Source organism: Mya arenaria, chromosome 15, assembly GCF_026914265.1.
Source record: "Mya arenaria isolate MELC-2E11 chromosome 15, ASM2691426v1".
In the NCBI taxonomy this organism is placed as follows: Eukaryota; Metazoa; Mollusca; class Bivalvia; order Myida; family Myidae; genus Mya; species Mya arenaria.
Window position 1 is genome coordinate 56,852,483 of NC_069136.1, and position 18,352 is coordinate 56,870,834.

Sequence of the window (18,352 nt, forward strand, 5' to 3'; positions counted from 1 at the left end):
TGTAGACATATCAAAGGGACTAAATCTTGATTTGTAAACTGCACGTACGGATGGCAAATCATTTGGAGTGTTAAGACTAAGATACTGACGACTGGAACCCCTTTATGATGGAAGCGTTGTCAGATGCATTACCGGGAAAACACCTTTTCGATCACAGAACACGAGCGTTGAACTTTAAAGGTAGTAATTTGTTTAAAGTTATTTTTTTTAAAAAACACGTTAAACAGCATAACGTTAAACAAGCGTATGTAGGTAATTACTGTTATAAGCTGAAGAAAGAAATGTACAAGTATCAAGAACCTTGGTTGTCCAGAACTCTGAACAACTAGAGAACCTCGAGCACTTTCATTCATTAAAAACCTTTGATATTGATGGCAACTGTCAAACGTTAAACATGGATAAATTAACACTTGTGTTTAATGTCATATTGAAAAGCTATGCAAACTATTTCCAATTGTACAACCAGTACCATCATATTGCGTTAAAAGATGTCATAATTCACTAAAATGTGTCATATTGCAAAATATCAATTAATATTATAATGTACTATTCAGTTGAATACTTATATGTATGGGAAATTTATCAGTATTGTCAGTGTCTCCGCCAAGAATTTCCAAAATTTCATTTTATACTAACTTTTTTTTATTTATTTGATACCCTCATAAATCTATTTTACTGTGTGCTTTGTCATGCTTTTGCGATTGAATATCGCCAACATATAAAAGGTTCTTGTTATTATTGGTAAAAACGATAATTTAACAGTAAAACATAAAGTGAAGGTATTGCTTAAGAAAAAAATTCTTATCCTTAATAGGGTTTAAACTTGGATGTTCTACTACTTGGGATGTCCCTGTAGTGTTCCTTTTTATTTTAAGAAACTGCATTTTTTTTTCCTGTAGAATAATTTTGTTTTGGAATAATGACCATTTTGAAAGTTAATAATGAACATTCTTATATTGGTTGGATAATATTCTTTAAGAAGTGCGCTTCTAAATAAAGAAAACACGTACAACGTGTTCAATCTCTTTTGAATACGTTAAGCTTTAAATGGATTGATATTGAAATTGAGAATGGCTTAAATATTGTGAACTTCAGACACTTGATAAGAAGTTGGCGACTACCATGCACAATAACAGTATGTTCGTCAGTATCGTCATATCGCATTTCTTCAAACATAGGCTAGTAGGGTAGGTCAGTTTTTATACCATTTACCCCCTAAATTCTTTCATTTTACTTAGCTTCCTGCTTCCTGTATTTAAGCCCAAAAGACTACATGAAAGCATTATTCAAAACCATAAAAAAATATTTGTTTTCATTTTAAAACCAAATAATGGTCATGAGCATGACTATGGTATGTATTTATTTTATCGTTTCCGCGGAATTTGGGTTATGGTACTAAACTGCTCATATTTCTATTACTGTTCATTAAAATTACTTACAATTATAATAATTTCGGATACTGTCAGTGGTGGCTTTAACCTTTAATGTATTAACGAAAAACATACATTCATTTATGGCACGAACCTTTATTTGATTACATGTTATAATTATTCCGAATATATTTATTACTTTATCATCCCTTTAACCTATCATTAAGTGCTATAATCAAACAACACAACTAGAATAAAACATACACAATCACAAACAATAACACGCACAACCATAACATATACTGTACTGCAATAGCTAATCAAAGAAGTGGTAGGAATGTGCATTCCTGTTGGTTGAAAAGTGAATTAAACAATACCTTTCAGTTAAATATATTTCTAATTATTCAGTCCAAGCAGTTCTTAAATCCCCTTCTTTGACAAAAAACATCATGTTGAATATCATTAAAAAAGTTGTACCTGTTCTGCACCATCTTTAAAATATCGTTTAACCAACCAAACAATATACAATTTTTATGTACAGTTTAAAAGAATACAGGTTATGTCAGTGCTTTTCAATTCTAATTAGATAAGTTTTAGAACAAAATGTGGAACATAATATAAAGACGTGCAGACGCATGTATATCTTTGTTAAAACTTCTTTAAAAGGTAGAAATAGTCAAATCTAAACAGAAATGATATATATTGTAAATATGTATTCAATCAAAGTTTATGCAAAAAGCTACAGAAACAAGCCCAGTAGCAAAAAGTTAACACATAAACACTTTAAATATCATATTCTGATTATATAAACAACAGCAAACTTTATGTAGTAATAAGTAAGTAAAACAAAACAATGAGTTCTAAACAAGAATTAAATCAACACCTATCTTACATCAAATATTTAATTTCCGACTATATTTTTTTTAAACGCAATCCAATATGATTAAATTCTGATTAAATGATAACAGCAAACTAAGTATTGATAAGTAAATATAATAAATAATAGATTATAAACATGCATTAAATCAAAGAACTGATAAAATCAAACAATTGAATTCCGATTATATAAATGAAAGCTAATTTTAAGTAGCAATACTTATGTTAAATAAAATCAAAAGTCATTCAAGTTTATATATTCATGCAAATGACGGCTGATATGGTACATCATGTATGTATAATAAGCGCATTGGTAACACTGAGAATTGGTTTTATAACGAATTCAATTTTGCAACAATGCTTTTAAATGGTCATATAATTGAAAGTATACTCGTGATACAAAGTGCAATATATCAGAAAAATATGCTTTATTAAAATTGTTGGATTAACTTGGATTGTACATTTGTGTTAACAATCACTCTTTACCTAAGGAATTTGAAAACTATTTTATTGATAAACATAGTACATACGCTTCACAGAGCTAACAGTTACGTAATAAATAAGCAAATATCTTTGTGATATCTTGAATGGCATTTAAAACTTCCATTGCAAGGGTCATTATCAAAAAGCCACTGAACATTAATGCAGATTGATTTTGAAAAATACCATTATCATCCTAGCCCATATTCACATTTACTGATTAATTATTACCTTTGTATAGCCTCATCGTTAAACTTGATCAATTTAAAAGAATCTTCCATCAACAATTGGAAATACATCCCAAAAATTGCAAAAACTTAACAAAATAGGCCAAAACAAACACTAATCAAGAAACACAACTCTACCAGAATGTAACAATACATTGTTATGTAACAACAACTTGCACTATTGGTAAATAGTTGGCTTTGAACACTTTGCAAGGGTTACACATTATGTTTTGTTATAAATGCGTTTGCGTGTTTAAAACTTAAGCACATGTTCACAATAAATAGTTAAACAGCTAACAAAAGGATTTCCCTGACCTTTGGATAATTCAAACGTTCCACATGCCCTATCGTACAGACTGTATATAACGAAATATATTTTTTAACATGAGATAGGAAGTCATTTACAGCATTTTCTTTTGCAGTCTTATCATTTCTTTCGAATTAGTATAACGATACTATTCAGTTGATTGAACATTTGTTATTAAATAAATTATAAAAACAAGAACATATCATTAGCGTTACTTACCAATTTCTTCATCATGATGCGAAGAAAGCTCAAAATTCCCTCAAAAATAAGTAAAAAATGAAATGCGATCAAGTGGTAACAATTCAAAAGATGATCGTCTTCATTATAATCATTACAATTTCTTATGAATGTTGATCAAGTCTGAACTTGAGTCCGCCCTTCAATATCTTATTGAACAACACAATCACGTTTGTGGTGTATAACTTCATGTACAACAGGTGGTCTATTTTTGAGCTCTTCTATTTGCCTCCCCTGCTCTCTGATCATATTCTCGAGATCAATGTTACGGTCTGTCAAAAACTTTCTCATTTCCGCTTCATGAGCTGCATTTTCTTCTTCTCGTTGTTCGTTCAGCTTTTCTTGTTGTTGTCTGAATGTCGCCTCTTGTGCGCATAAGGCGTTTGCAGCATCCTCTTTCATCTTATTAGACATCGCTTGAAATCTGTCTTCCTGTTTTTGTTTCTCCTCTGGAAGTGAAGAGATAAACATCATTGCTATGTCTACCAGTCCCTATATTATATGGTTGTGCAGCATTATTTACTCCAGTTATCCACCATACAGGGACTAATATCACCCAACCGTTGTATTGTTATTCGGAATAGAACGGTTAAGTATCCATACGTACAGGCATTCATATCGATAGTTTCTCTATTATATGTGTCGCTCGTTTAGAATGCCTTTTTAAACGTTCATGGAAGTTATTTTCGAGGTAATTATGAACAAAATAATCATAAATAAACATTAAATGGTTTTGTCCAAAAGGAATGATATTTCTTTTATTGAAAACAGCTTAAACGATAGTTTTATGTATTTTATGCTGCATGATTTCGCTATAATGCTCTCTTAATCTCATGAAATATTTGTCGGACGTTTTAAGCTCAATGTCTGCATAAACTGATCCCAAGCCGTTATATGTTACACGAAAAGGGCAAAGAAGAGAGTCTTAGAAAAAACAACAGCATTTGTTCTAGTTGCTTCTCCTTCTAAAGAGTGTTTACTATTAATATCAGTTTTGTTTCTATTATATTTAAATTTACTACACATCATTTTCTATCGTTAATCATTATTTCAAACGCTAATGATTTATGTACTACTTTCTCAATTGAATACTGGTGAACCCATAAAAGCAAATAGCTTTAAGAAAGACCAAGTAGTAACCTCACAAAATTAAGAAAAGGCTATGATAACACACATCATATATTACCTTTCTGTTTGTATGATACAGTGTTCATATATAGAACGTTAAAGTCAAGAAGATTTAAAATCGTTATCATTTCTCAAGCAATCAATAACATTATCTCGTGAAAATCTATTCCAATATATCATGTTTATAATAGTATAACACATAAAGTTTTATTATAATGTGTGATATATATGTTTATTTAGATATGTTTAAATTTAATGTATTATTTTTGTCCTTACATAATTAAAGCAACATTGCAAGACATAAAATGAGCATTTACTTTTTCTTTCCTCTTCACTCAAAGATTCGTCTTTGCCCATGATAAACACTTCTTTTGATTGGATACTCTCCAAGAACTCACTCCAGGCGACCATGTACTTCAACACATTAAATTATATCTGGTATACACATGTACATCCTATTATTTCAAAAAATATATGAAGTAAGTTGTACGACTTGTTGTAATAGATTTTTAGTGACTACCAGAAACAAAGTCGAAACCCGGGAATTAGTTATATTTAAAATTACTTCAATAAAATGCAACAAAATAAAAACGACCATTCCAACAGCCATACATTTTACCTCATGTTCATCGTATCCAGCAAATGTACGTTTGAATTCTATTTCCACAAGCTGCAAACTCTGTCTAAACTTCGAATAACCACCCGCTACTTCAAACTCTTTTTTGTCTAACTGTGTTTTAAAATCTACCACCCAATTTGATGTTTCGAGTGCTGCCTTGCATTTTTCACGTATTAAACGCAAGTTTTTGTCTTTCATCGACGCCCAGAAAATATCCATATTCATCTGCAACATAGATAGTTTACACCTACTAACTGCCTTAAGTTGAATCAGCATAAACTATGAACCGATACTAGATAGAGACATTGCGTTATTTATAAACTTTAAATGACCATAACCGGTGTATGGCGAACCAGTAAAAATAACGAGAAACAATTGTAATTTCGAAAAAGATCTCAAACCTGAACTTCCTTTTCCACAATGTTACCGTCATCAAACACGGCGTTTTTCCTAAAGTGCGCCAATGACGCAAGTTCCGCCTCTCGATACTGCGCCTCAAGCTGCTTAATTGGAGCAGGAACATTGTATTTCGACATTAAAACTTCAAACATGTCAAGTGTTCCCCTTTTCACTTTCTCATTTTCGGATTTCGCCACAACCGCAAATGCATCCGCAACATCTGGTACTCCACCCCTGCTGATAGCTTCAACATATGTTCTTGTTAATTCCGCAAACACTACAAAGAATAAATTGAATTACTGCCATAACTTTATTAATGGGTTTCTCGATAAAAATATTCAAAAGATTAAGTACAGCTGAGGTTTTCAATAAAATGGAAACTTACTAGAACCATTGACAGGTTTGCTGACAACGAGCTGTTTTGGAGGTTGTGCGTAGATATATGACACGAAATATGTTGTTTGCTCCTGGAACCTTCTCGGTAAATCTTTGAATTTCAACATCTCAAGTTTTTCAATGGTTTCCAGGTCCCCAGGAGGAGGCAACAAAAAACATTTGCGTCTTGAATTCGGGAAGTAATTTCGAATAGACGCTCTTGCGCGATTGTTTATCTCATTCTTGGACTTTTCCTTGTAGTCAACATCTTGAAGGGATTCTTCTAAATATTCGTCCGCCGTAATGTTTTTGCCGCCTTTGATCAGTTTCAAAGCAAAGTCTCTAACGACTAAGACGAAACCTGGCATAATGCATTGAAGAGCTGCCATTTCATCCACAACCCTCGTTCCAAGTGATATATTTTTCGATAGTTCTGTCACAAAACTGAAGAATACATGTACATTATGAATTAATAATTCCTTAAAATTGATTGAATTAAATATGTAAACTATTGAATATACTTCCGGGTATCAATTGCAGGCCAAGTCTAAGAAAGGGTTTGATAAACGATATTACGTGAGCTTATTTACAGCATCCTGGTCAAAAACCCCTTTCATGTTATAAACAAGTGTGCTGCTCAACAGGGTCGCTAGCGTAAAGAGTTTGTTGTCATGAGTTGGATCTCCCTGTTTGAATATAAATATAAAGAGTGTTTTGTTTCATTTTATAAAAATGGGAATATATGTAGTAATACATCTGTTGTATCGTCACGACCTTATTTTTGACTTATGTCGTCATACAGAGCGTTTAAACACGTTATAAATCACCAACAAAGGTCGAGAATTGAAAGAGAAATATCTGGACAGAATGGCTATCAATATATAGGCCTATGATACTTTACGAGTATGTACGAGTGTCTTCGACAGTAATAAGGGACTCCTTCGATATTTCTTTTCTATCGACATCAACATGCAAAACACGAGATGGTCCAACATGTTTATCATAAGGTATCAGCTACTACGACTTTAGCTAGGTAGCCACAATTGTATTTATTTGTACGATATGGTACCCTGTGTCATAAGTTCGTAAGAAAGGCTACTTTATAAGTTATAATGAAAGTTCTGTTAAAATGCTGATCATTTGCACATAAAGACGTAAACATGATTAATACTGACAAATCGAATGTGAAATTTAAATGACAAATTCGCTATTATTATTTAAAGAAAGAACGTGATGAATCGGTCATTGTCTCTCTCTGTCGTTAGAGTCTTCTTTTCACCCTTTGAATTGTCAATTATAAAGCATATATTTTGTTGAAATCTTGCTATTTGTTCATATTACATACAGTCATGAAAGAAATTAAATACTTAATCGAAATGCAGAATTCCTGCTCAAATCGGTCTCAAAATTCGTTATAAATGCAGCCATGAAGAACCAATGTAGTATTTTGGTAATTTTATATACTCATTTTATTTGCAATCTTTCAAACAATTTAGTTTTCAAAATTCGATGCTCTGTATTACGTTTGGTCCCAAGTAAATGTTTTAGATTTTAACACATCTGAATGAAAACTGGAACCGGAAGCTAAGGGGTCTCATGAAAAATGATTGCATTTATAAAAAAGAGGGCCATGATGGTCCTAAACTGCTCACCTAAGCAAAGGGCCATAATTCTGTGATAAAGCATTAATAAAAATGTTGCAATTTAAACATATCTTTACTGATGAGCATGCCTTGTTTATATTTGTAAAGGGTCATGCAATGAGGCTGCCTGTAAAGTTTCATTGAATTTGGCCTTGTAGTTTCCAAAGTTTTTTTTTAAAGCAAAACAGTAAGTCGGCCATTTTTGTTGTTGTTGAGAATCAGTCTCAATGCCTTGTTGTATTTTTGTATAGGGTCAGGCAATGAAGCATCCTGTAAAGTTTCAGTGAATTTGGTCTAGTAGTTTCAGAGGAGATGTTTTTATGGCAAAACAAGAAGTTAGCCAGATTTTTTTTGATCAATTGCGACCCCTTGTTGTATTTTTGTGAAAGGTTACCCAAGGAAGCTTCCTGTAAATTTTCATTCAATTTGGACTGGTAGTTTTTGAGGAGAATTTGTTTTAAAGTAATACAGGAAGTTGGCCATTTTGTTGTTGTTGTTAATTAATCGTGACCCCTTGTTTTTTATGTAGAGGGTCACCCACGTAAGCTTCCTGTAAAGTTTCATTGAATTTAGAGTGGTAGTTTCAGAGAAGATTTTTTTAAAGCAAAACAGGAAGTCAGCCATTTCGTTGTTGTTGCTGTTGATCAATCGTGACCACTTGTTGAATTTCTGTAGAGGGTCACCCAAGGAAGCTTCTTGAAAAGTTTCGTTGAATTTGGACTGGTAGTTTCAGAGGAGATGTTTTTAAAGCAAAATAGGAAGTCTGCCATTTTGTTGTTGTTGTTGTTGATCAAACAGGACCCCTTGTTGTATTTTAGTAGAGGGTCACCCAAGAACGTTTCCTGTAAAGTTCAATTGAATTTAGACTGGTAGTTTTAGAGAAGATGTTTCTTTAAAGCAAAACAGGAAGTTGGCCATTTTGCTGTTGTTGTTGATCAATCTTGATCCCTTGTTGTTTGGTACAGGGTCACCCAAGGAAGCTTCCTATAAAGTTTCATTGAATTTGCAGTGGTAATTTCAGAAGAGATGCTTTTTAAAGCAAAACAGGAAGTCACCCATTTGGTTGTTGTTGTTGTTGTTGTGGTTGATAAATCGTGACTCCTTGTTTTATTTTTGTAGAGGGACACCCAAGGAAGCTTCCTGTGAAGTTTCATTGAATTTAGCCAGGCAATTTCAGAGGAGAAGTTATTTGAGCAATTGTTGACAGACGGACGGACTTACTGACGGACAAAGACCGATTACAAAAGCTCACCTTGAGCTCTTCGTGCTCTGGTGAGCTAAAACGCATAGCTATATGATCTTGTAGAATGCATCCTCAGCACCCCAGCTTATTATATACTATATGATAATCTGGGCAAAACAGCTGTAAAAATCTGGTACTCATGTATGAGAAATAAGGTGAAAGGGGTAAAATTAGCAGTTCAATGTATTAATTCTAGTTTATTCAAGTTATAAAAATGTCACTGACCCGAAAACTACAGTTGCAACATAAGACTTACAGATTTATCATGTTCAACAGATTGTATAAGTATGTTGGTAATTTCAATATTGTTTTATTATTTTCAGTCGAAATAAGAGTGTTTATCATCTGAATTATTACCAGAAGAATATCAATTAATAATAAATTGTCTTAGAATAAAATTGAATTTAGGACATTGAGAGAATGCACGTAATTCACAATCAAAACCTGTAAACATAGATTGAGACAAAACATACAAGGTACCTTATCTAGTGAGAGATGTTGAGAGATGTAATACTCTTCCAAGTTCCATGCACAGTGCATGATTTGATCATCGAAAAAAAAAATCAAATTTTAATTGGATTTCCGGATGTATGTATATTTATGCATATAATAATGCTGTTTAAGGTTATTCAGAATTTCAAGCATCGTTTTTTTCCATTTCAGTAAGCAACACATACCCAAAGTATAAATAAATATACCTTTATTTCCAACATAGTGTGCAATCCGAATCAATCTAAAACCGTATGTAAATAATAATAATTGTATGTTTGTAAACTAACCATTTCGTCTATTTTTGCGATATTTGTCGCAGTGTTCAGGTTATGTATGATTCGACAGAGTTTGTAGCTTACACTGTTATTGAATTAAATTAATAAAGTAAGTAGCACTTAGAAGAAGAGGTCGACCTAGAGTTGTACATGTATTCGTAGTTGTTCAAACATACAAAAGGCTCTCGCAAACTTTGTTTGATCTAACTCTAAAAATTTTAACCACAAATCTGCGATCTATAACACAACCCTGGCTTAGAAAATTTCTAGACGAGTTGTGCAGCCAATTACGATTACAGCGGCGGAGCTAAATGTAAACAAAGTCGCATAAACAACTACCTTAGCAACGTCGCCAAGTCCTTCTGTGTCCAGAAGAATCAGAACTGTGTTTTTCTGCTCAGGGTGAACACGGCACCAGACCCATACACCTTTTGTTTTTGACTCTATTGTGTCTCCAAGAGCAAAACCTGTTGATAAAATACAAATGAGTAATATATCATTAATTGCCAAGTTTTCGAATGCATGTAAAATCAATATGTTTACCTTTGTTTTGGTCAGCGAGGCAATTCATCAAAAATGATTTCCCTGTTCTGTAAAGCCCGGCAATTGCAACAACTACACACGGTAAATCAATTTTGGAAAGCTGCTCAATGGTGTCCACCTCTAACTTCAGTTCATTTCTTGGGCCAGTACTGATTAAGCAAAGTGGTCTTTTAAAGACTTCAAGGTCGTGGGGAGACACATATCTGTTATGAAAATCGTATACATGTAAGTTCATTTGGTAAGCTGATAATCAAAGCAAATTTAGGTTTTTAGAACAATATTTTATGAATCAAGTTCATGTATACCATCAGGATGATTAGTAAATACTACAGAAGCGAACGGCATAGTGTAACCATTCAACGGTTGTTTTTCCTTACTTAATGCACATCTCCAACCAATTTTGCTTCTTAATACTTCTGGTAGTATCGACTATTATTAAGTTAAGCAATACCAATTGAATTATCAGCTAAATACCATCACAAAGACATAGTTAAACACAGTTGAGTTTAACAATTAACCTAGTTAAATGCTCAAATAATTTCTACAAAATATCCCCTTTAGAGGGGTCAGGTATAAAATATTAAAAAAAAGAAAATCAGTGGAAGGATATTGAGCGTTTTCGGACAATATTTATGTGAAAAACTACAGAAACAGTAGCAGAAAGTTTAAACATAAACCCCGATTAATGGCACAGCGTAAACGCCAACAACATAGAACACAAAACAAAACAAAATTATAAACAAGAAACATGGAACAACAGCACAAAACTTCACAAACAACACAGAGAATGTATACTATTAATGAAATAGGTATGTTTATCGAGTTTACCGCCTTGGAACGGTCAGTAAAATATCAATTTGGGGGTTATACCAGTATACGTGCATTAACCTCACTCTTATCGCAACAATCCTGAATAAAGTTAAAACGTAAAAGGTAAGTCTTATTAAAGTATGCATTAACTTGAGGAGCTTTATGATAGAAAATATAATAATAAACTTATAGGTAAACGCAAAGTGCTTCAATTATTAGGGATCCCAACTTTATCTGCAGACGGAGGAATGCAATTCAGAGTACCTAATGCAAACAAACTTTTAAATGATACGATGCAGTTATTGTTTGAAACTATGAGCATCACACACAGTCTGCGTTAGCAAATAAAAGGTTAAAGACTGGGAACAAATAAAGACAATATTATCGAAAAATTAAAACGACATGCATTAGCTGAACTTTGCTTCCAAATTTTACCTATGTAAAAATATTTTAAGAAAAATACGTCACATGCCGGAACATTTCTAGCCAGCAAAAGACGGTTTAAGCGTTAAAGATAACTTGAATTTGCAAAACTTTTCATAAAATCAGAGCACTTAAAGTTTAGTTATGTAAGGACGCTATATTCAACCTTATATTTTATTTGAGAAATTCAACTTCAAGAATCCGGTGGCAAGTACTATAAGGTATTGCCCCCGTTATATCCACGGTTTAATTAAAATCCAAGTAATTCATTTATTTAATCTGCTCAACTACCTGCTGGAAACTTTTTAATTTTACGAAATTTCTTTAAGACATCACCATAAAAATCGGGGTGATCACTACAATTAGCAATCACCGATTTAAGACGACTATTGTACTTTGTATATAATATTAAAACGACCATTAAAGAATTTTGAGAATGTTTTTCTTAATATAGGATATCTGAAACCCTGTTTTAGAAAGTTTTTCCGTCATAAGTTTTCTGCGTAATGCTAGGATTTCATTTTAATTGTTGTTGAGTTGTTTTCCAAAACACAATAATCAATTTGAAGTAAATACTCATAATTAAAACGTAGGTACTTGGAAAAATGAAGGCAACTAAATAACGTTATAAATATTGACAACTGTTGTAGTCGATTTCAAGAAGTCACACACCAATTGCATGAACGCACTTACCATTTAAACGAGTATATTTGCAAATAAATAAGTCAATTTTGTCATTAGAATTATTTTGGTTGTAGCAAAACTACATGGATAAACTAAGCAAAGTGAAAAATTAAATCGGTAAATGCCGGCGTGCATGACAGATCGTAGAGAAGCGATGCCAATGGATGGCCATTGCAAAAGCTGTCAGACCCTACTTTGTCTTTTGCAAATAGCTGCACGTTTGTCACAATTCAAATTGTTTCACTAGAAGTCGTTGAAATAATGAAACGGGTGATGGTGGTTAAGTGGTATAGAATTTGTGGCTCTGATCCCAATCAGGGAAAATTACACATGGCTTTTCAGATCAGTATTGGATTTTACCTATGGAACGGACTCCAGGGTTAATCGTGTCAGCTTTTTTCGGTCTTTACAAACGAGCTGACATATATTTGTATAAATTTAAGAAATAACGTTATATGACCAACATTCTAATTAGTCGTGGTTGCCGGTAGAATAGAAATAATTAAATAATAGTCTGTTATAGAACTTCGGGTGACTCTTTACTGAAATACATGATGAAAGCGTTTTGCTATATTGAAAACAATCTATGAATACTCGTAAATGTCGTTAGTAAGAGACGTTTCCGATATGAAATAATATAAAGTGTACATTTTGCTGTCTCATTGAAAAGCAATGTATTTCAGGTCATTTGGTGTGTGCAAAGATAAACGAGTGCGTCATGTAAAGTTAACTCGTGATAGACTAGTGATATAATACATTCAATAGAAAAAGTTTCATAATTCAAACTAGTGCATCTACGTTATCTCATTCTGAATTTGATGTGCGCGACCACTTGATATGTATTTGGTTTATTGGAACAAACGACATACTTTGATAATAAAATATTTTAAACAACTAGCCAAGTTATCTTATTTTCCCCTACATTCTAAATAAACACATGATTATATAAATTGCCTAACTTTTTTATCAATGAATGACAACACTTATTGTTACATATACACTAAATTGTCGGGGATGGGGAGCTTCACGCCCTAAAAGTGTCAAAGTACACCATTTTAGACTAACATCAGCCAAATTGTTCAAACTTATTATGCTTGCTGTTCGTATGGAAGGAGTGTACCCACTTCTAACGTCTAATCCTTGATCAAACTGTTATATCGGACAATAACAATACAAGATGTACCTTTCATTTTCAGAACTTTCCACAGAAGATTGTTCACCTATCTATGTTACTTACACTTTAAACCTACGGAATTTAGGTAAATTTACTCAAAATTATTGTATTACCCATCTGATTTGGATTCTTGACCACGCTTAACGTCCGTTCCTTTTTCCAATGAGACATTCTGTTAATAACGAAAATAAACAGTATAATCAGGATGTATTTAGATAGCCTTGTAAGAAATCGTACTAAGACATCTGCGTTTAAAGCTTGAATAAACTTGTTCGTTCCTGTTCAGACATTTTTAATCAAACATATTTAAACTAGTTTGTATCATCAGTTCCAGGCTTGATTATACGTACAGTTTCAGACTTGTCTATAAATACAATTTTCAACTTGTTTATACATGCAGTTTAAGACTTGTTCATACGTACCGTTTCGGGTGTGTCTATTGTTGTCCCTGTCTTGACATCCCGTAAGGCAGCAGAATCAACTGGGACGTTGTTTTCAGCCATGCTCTGTTTTTAAATAATAGTTCTACTTTTGCATTTAAATGTATTGATTCTAATTTATCAATTGATATTTTGATGCTTGTGTTTTGCTTAGGTCTTTCACACTGTTTTCCCGTAGAGTTGGTATATTTCTTAATTTATGTCACAAATAAATAATGCCATTCAATATATATATATCTAATAAGCGATAAACATCGTTGTAAAAGGAAAATTTTCAATTCAAAACTTTCAATAAATATTTTAAGATGTTACACTTTTTAAAATGCCTTTAACGTTTTTGCCGAAAACCATTTTCATAGTATTTTAGCTAAACACATTTTGAAGTTCCTGCACAACGCGGACTTTTAGAAACAGCTATCAGAAATAGCGCATGTTTATAAACAACTATCAGAAATAGTGTACACTTTTAGAAACAAGTAACATAAATGGTGCATGATTATGAACAACTTTCAGAAATAACGCACACTTTAAGAAAAAATATCAGAAATAGCGCACTTTTAGAAACAACTATTAGAAATAGCACACGTTTAGAAACAACTATTAAACAAAGCGCGCACTTTAAGAATCAACTATCAGAAATAGCAAGCACTTTTAAAAACAAATATCAGACATAGCGCACACTTTTAGGAACAACTATCAGAAATGGCGCACACTTTAAGAAATAACTATCAAGAATGGCACCCACTCGTAGAAACAACTATCCGAAATAGCATGCACTTTTAGAATCTACTATCAGAAATTGCACGCACTTTTAAGAACAATTTTAAGAATAATAGAAAACGAAAAGCAAAATAATATTGCTTATTATATATATCATATTTACAGACGGTTTACAACTCTGAATTAGCACATATAATGAAATAAATGAAGTTTGTATACATACCATTTATGTCCTCCTTTTTTGAATCTTGTCTAAACCATCGTTTTAGCAAACTGAGCGAGTGCATCCAATACGATAAAATATGACTTAATCGCAAGCCATGTGTCGTAATCTCGCATTCGTATGCTCGTATGATGTACAAACAGTGTGTTACGTGATTTTCGACTTGTATTGTGACTTTTCAACTATCCCTTGAGCCTGCTACTCATATGCCTACCAACTTTAAATAATATATAATAAATGTATCAAGTATGGGCCTTTACACCAATAAACCTGACACTTGAAACTTTCTGCTCATTTCTGATCAAATTTAATATTAAAAACGGTATTAAAACAGTAACTAACAATTATACAACATTCATGTATGTGTGTTTAAAATAAGGACTACTTTCTTTGACTAGTGACCCTGCCATTTGCCTGGAAAAGACGAGTTTGTGATTGGACAACTAGTTTTCGATTAACATGTCAAATTTCACCAGAACGTGACCAAACGGTGTTCGCTAGTCTTTTTTATAGCCAAATTGGACGTTTCCATAAAAAACATACATAAAAATAAAAACTAAGAGATGCGCAATACTGTCTTAGTAGTCCTTTAAATATTTCAAAGAATGAACATTTTACGTATTCTATGGTTTATTCTGTATTCATTGTTTTCTCCTTATCCGACGATGGACTTATAATAACCCCTTCTATCTTTATAAGTGATCAAACTTCTGATTATTTTATGTGTAAGATCACAAGACATAGATTTATTGTTGATTAAACAAAGTTCACCATAAGCCAGCCATCGCCTGATCAGAAGTGAATTCATGGTATTTTAAGACCAAAGCCTGACCGTTTAGTGTAAACTCAAACCATATAAGCTTCCCTAAATGGTAGATATTATCCTTCAACATAGTTATAAGTCGTTAAATGATGTGTTGAAAGTCCAAGAAACGAGAGTGTTGTTATCGTTATCATACATATATTTGATTATACAAGATAACTAATGTTAATACATTGTGGTGAGCTATCACAATAGGTCACTAATTAAACCGTTATGAAATACCAACGACCGTCTCATTTCACTCAGTTTTATCCTTATGATCACCTTCTTGTAATCATCACCTTGAAAGAAGTAATCTGAAACCCTTATTTATCTCATAACTAAATAAAAAAATAAATCGCCTTTTTGAAGATATAACAGTCTTGTTACACAAGTTGAAGCTGTGCGTCAAGTAGATCCCTGTCTCAATGATATTTTGTCCTGGATGCACCACAATATGCTAAAATTGAATGCAAACAAAACAGAACGAACTTACACTGTTTAGCTCAAAGCGCAGTGCAGATTGTATCCTGGACCTGACTAAAAAGATTCCGAGATAAATCCAACATCTTGCGTAAAAAACTAGGGTTTTTTCTGGATTCCAAAATTGACATGAAACAACACGTGAATGCTATTTTTTAGATCGATCTTGCCATGTTCAATTACGACAAGTAGACCACATCAGACAATATCTGACCAGTAATGCAACGAAAACCTACAGCTCGTATCAATATCGTGACTCTTCGATTCAACCACATCACATCAGTGCTAAACGAACTTCACTGGCTTCCTGTGCATAACCGGTTTGAATTTAAAATATTGACACTTACCTATTATGCCCTTAATGATCAATCGACTTGCTACATCAAAAATATGTTAAAGATACAAAGACCACAGCGTGTTTTTAGATCCCAAAGTGTCACTTTAACTCTTTTGATACCAAGATCCCGTACTTTTACAAATGTTGATCGTTGCTATGCAAATGCTACTCCAAAGGTGTTGAATGCGCTTTCACTGGGAATACGGAACTCAAACACGTTTTGACTCTTTTAAAACACCTCTGAAAACTCATTTCCTTTTGAAAATATAAGATAACTGATGATTTCAATTATCTGACATATCCATGCCCAAGCTTGCCCTTGTTTTATTTTCTTATGAAGATTTTACTTGGTTTGTGTGTTTAAATATGTTGGATCTTATGTGCAATATGAATATTTTTTTTTTTAAATTTCCTATGATAGTTTTATGTTTAACGTATGTATTACACTTGATGGTGTTTTTAAGCTATATGCCTGTATGTTTAAAAATGTATAGACGTTTTACTTGTTAAGCACTTTTGAACGCATGTGCCATATGAAAAGAGTGCTATTTGAATGTGGAATAATAATAATAATTATAATAATAATAATATTAGTATTATTTGTAAGAGTAATAATAATTGTTATTCAATATTTCTATGAGTTTTACTATTTTAATGAAATCAACAAAGGGTTCAAACAAATTTTCATCAGCTAACCCTATACCTTTAAGGTGACGATGTTATTGCCAGAATAAACATTTATTCCGAGGACATTTCCGTTGTCGAAAGCGAGAACTATTGGCAGGAAGCAGTAGTCTTTCGCAAATGAATCGGCAAGGCAGAGTTTGAGCAGGAGCGGATGTGGGTGTGGCGCAAGTGGGACGTCCGGCACTATGGTAACACCAGGGATGACAACGATTGTCAACGTCACCACGGCAACAACCATGATCAGTCTCAAGGAGGCTCCTTCAATGACGATTGATACGACCGTGGTTACAACCGGGACGAAAAGGACGAATTGGACTCAGCCAGGGACGAGTATTAGTTCGATAGTGTTCATTACCTGACCGCATCTAGTTCATATATTAACTTACAATTACCATGATCAGTGTTAACACAATACTAGTAACAATTATGATTTTAAACATTGCATGTTGGAACTGTAGAGGCATTATGTCATCTGCTTTCGCGTTAAACACTATTTTATATACGTATAAGGTGGACATAGCACTTATTAGCGAACACAAATTGCTTCACAGATCTCTAAACTTCTTTGATTCTATTACAACTAATAATATTTCATACGTGAATATGGACGATTCACTAGATCCCTTAAGTATGTCACCTTGCGGAAAAGCTGGTAACGCGATTATAAGCACATATGCAAGTATGTAACAAAACTAGATAATATTAACAGCAGCCGAATTCTCGGAATTGAACTTAAGATAAGTATTCACCTGCCTTTATTTATAATTTGTATTTATATGCCTGCTTGTAACGATATTGATCGTACAAAGAAACTTTAAACATTGTAAACGCCCTGTATGCATTCTATTCTAGAATAGGCACCGTTATTCTAGCAGGTGATTGGAGCTGGCAAATAGGTGTCATGTCACCTAAATCTGTACTGCTAAAAAGATTTGTGCATCACAATAATCTGAAATCTGCTCAGTGTTTGGATGAATCAAACGCTGACTTTACGTTTATTCCTAATCGTACTCGACCATGTATTTATTGAGAAGTCAACGATCAACGACGTGTGCTTATACAAAACTCTATCGCATACAGTAAAACTGCGGTTTTTCGAACAGGCGGTTGTTCGAGATCCGGCAGTCCCTCGAGGTCGGAGCTTGGTCCCAAACATTGTCCTTCTAATTTCATTTAGAATATACTGACGCTGCAGTCGAAACCAAAATAAGTCGAGGAGTCGAGCACTATAACCGGTCCCAAATACACAAATCATGCACAAAACCTTATTGCTCCCTCGAGTTCATAATTTCACACTTTATCTCGAACGCGTGTTCCAAAATAAGCAAACAATTGCTAGGTATTTTTGCAAGTTG

At 33.2% G+C, this 18,352-nt stretch overlaps 1 protein-coding gene across 1 annotated transcript; it reads right to left on the bottom strand.

Moving 5' to 3' along the window:
• Window positions 1-3,529: 3,529 nt before the first annotated feature.
• On the bottom strand, window positions 3,530-13,476 carry LOC128219508 (guanylate-binding protein 2-like). Its single transcript, XM_052927317.1, has 8 exons — window positions 13,419-13,476; window positions 10,011-10,138; window positions 6,595-6,704; window positions 6,029-6,462; window positions 5,646-5,920; window positions 5,245-5,469; window positions 4,943-5,039; window positions 3,530-3,946 (listed from the first exon to the last, which is right to left on the bottom strand). Exons 1-8 carry the CDS (start codon window positions 13,474-13,476, stop codon window positions 3,648-3,650), a joined length of 1,626 nt encoding a protein of 541 aa, XP_052783277.1. The 3' UTR covers window positions 3,530-3,647.
• Between the last annotated feature and the right edge of the window lie 4,876 nt (window positions 13,477-18,352).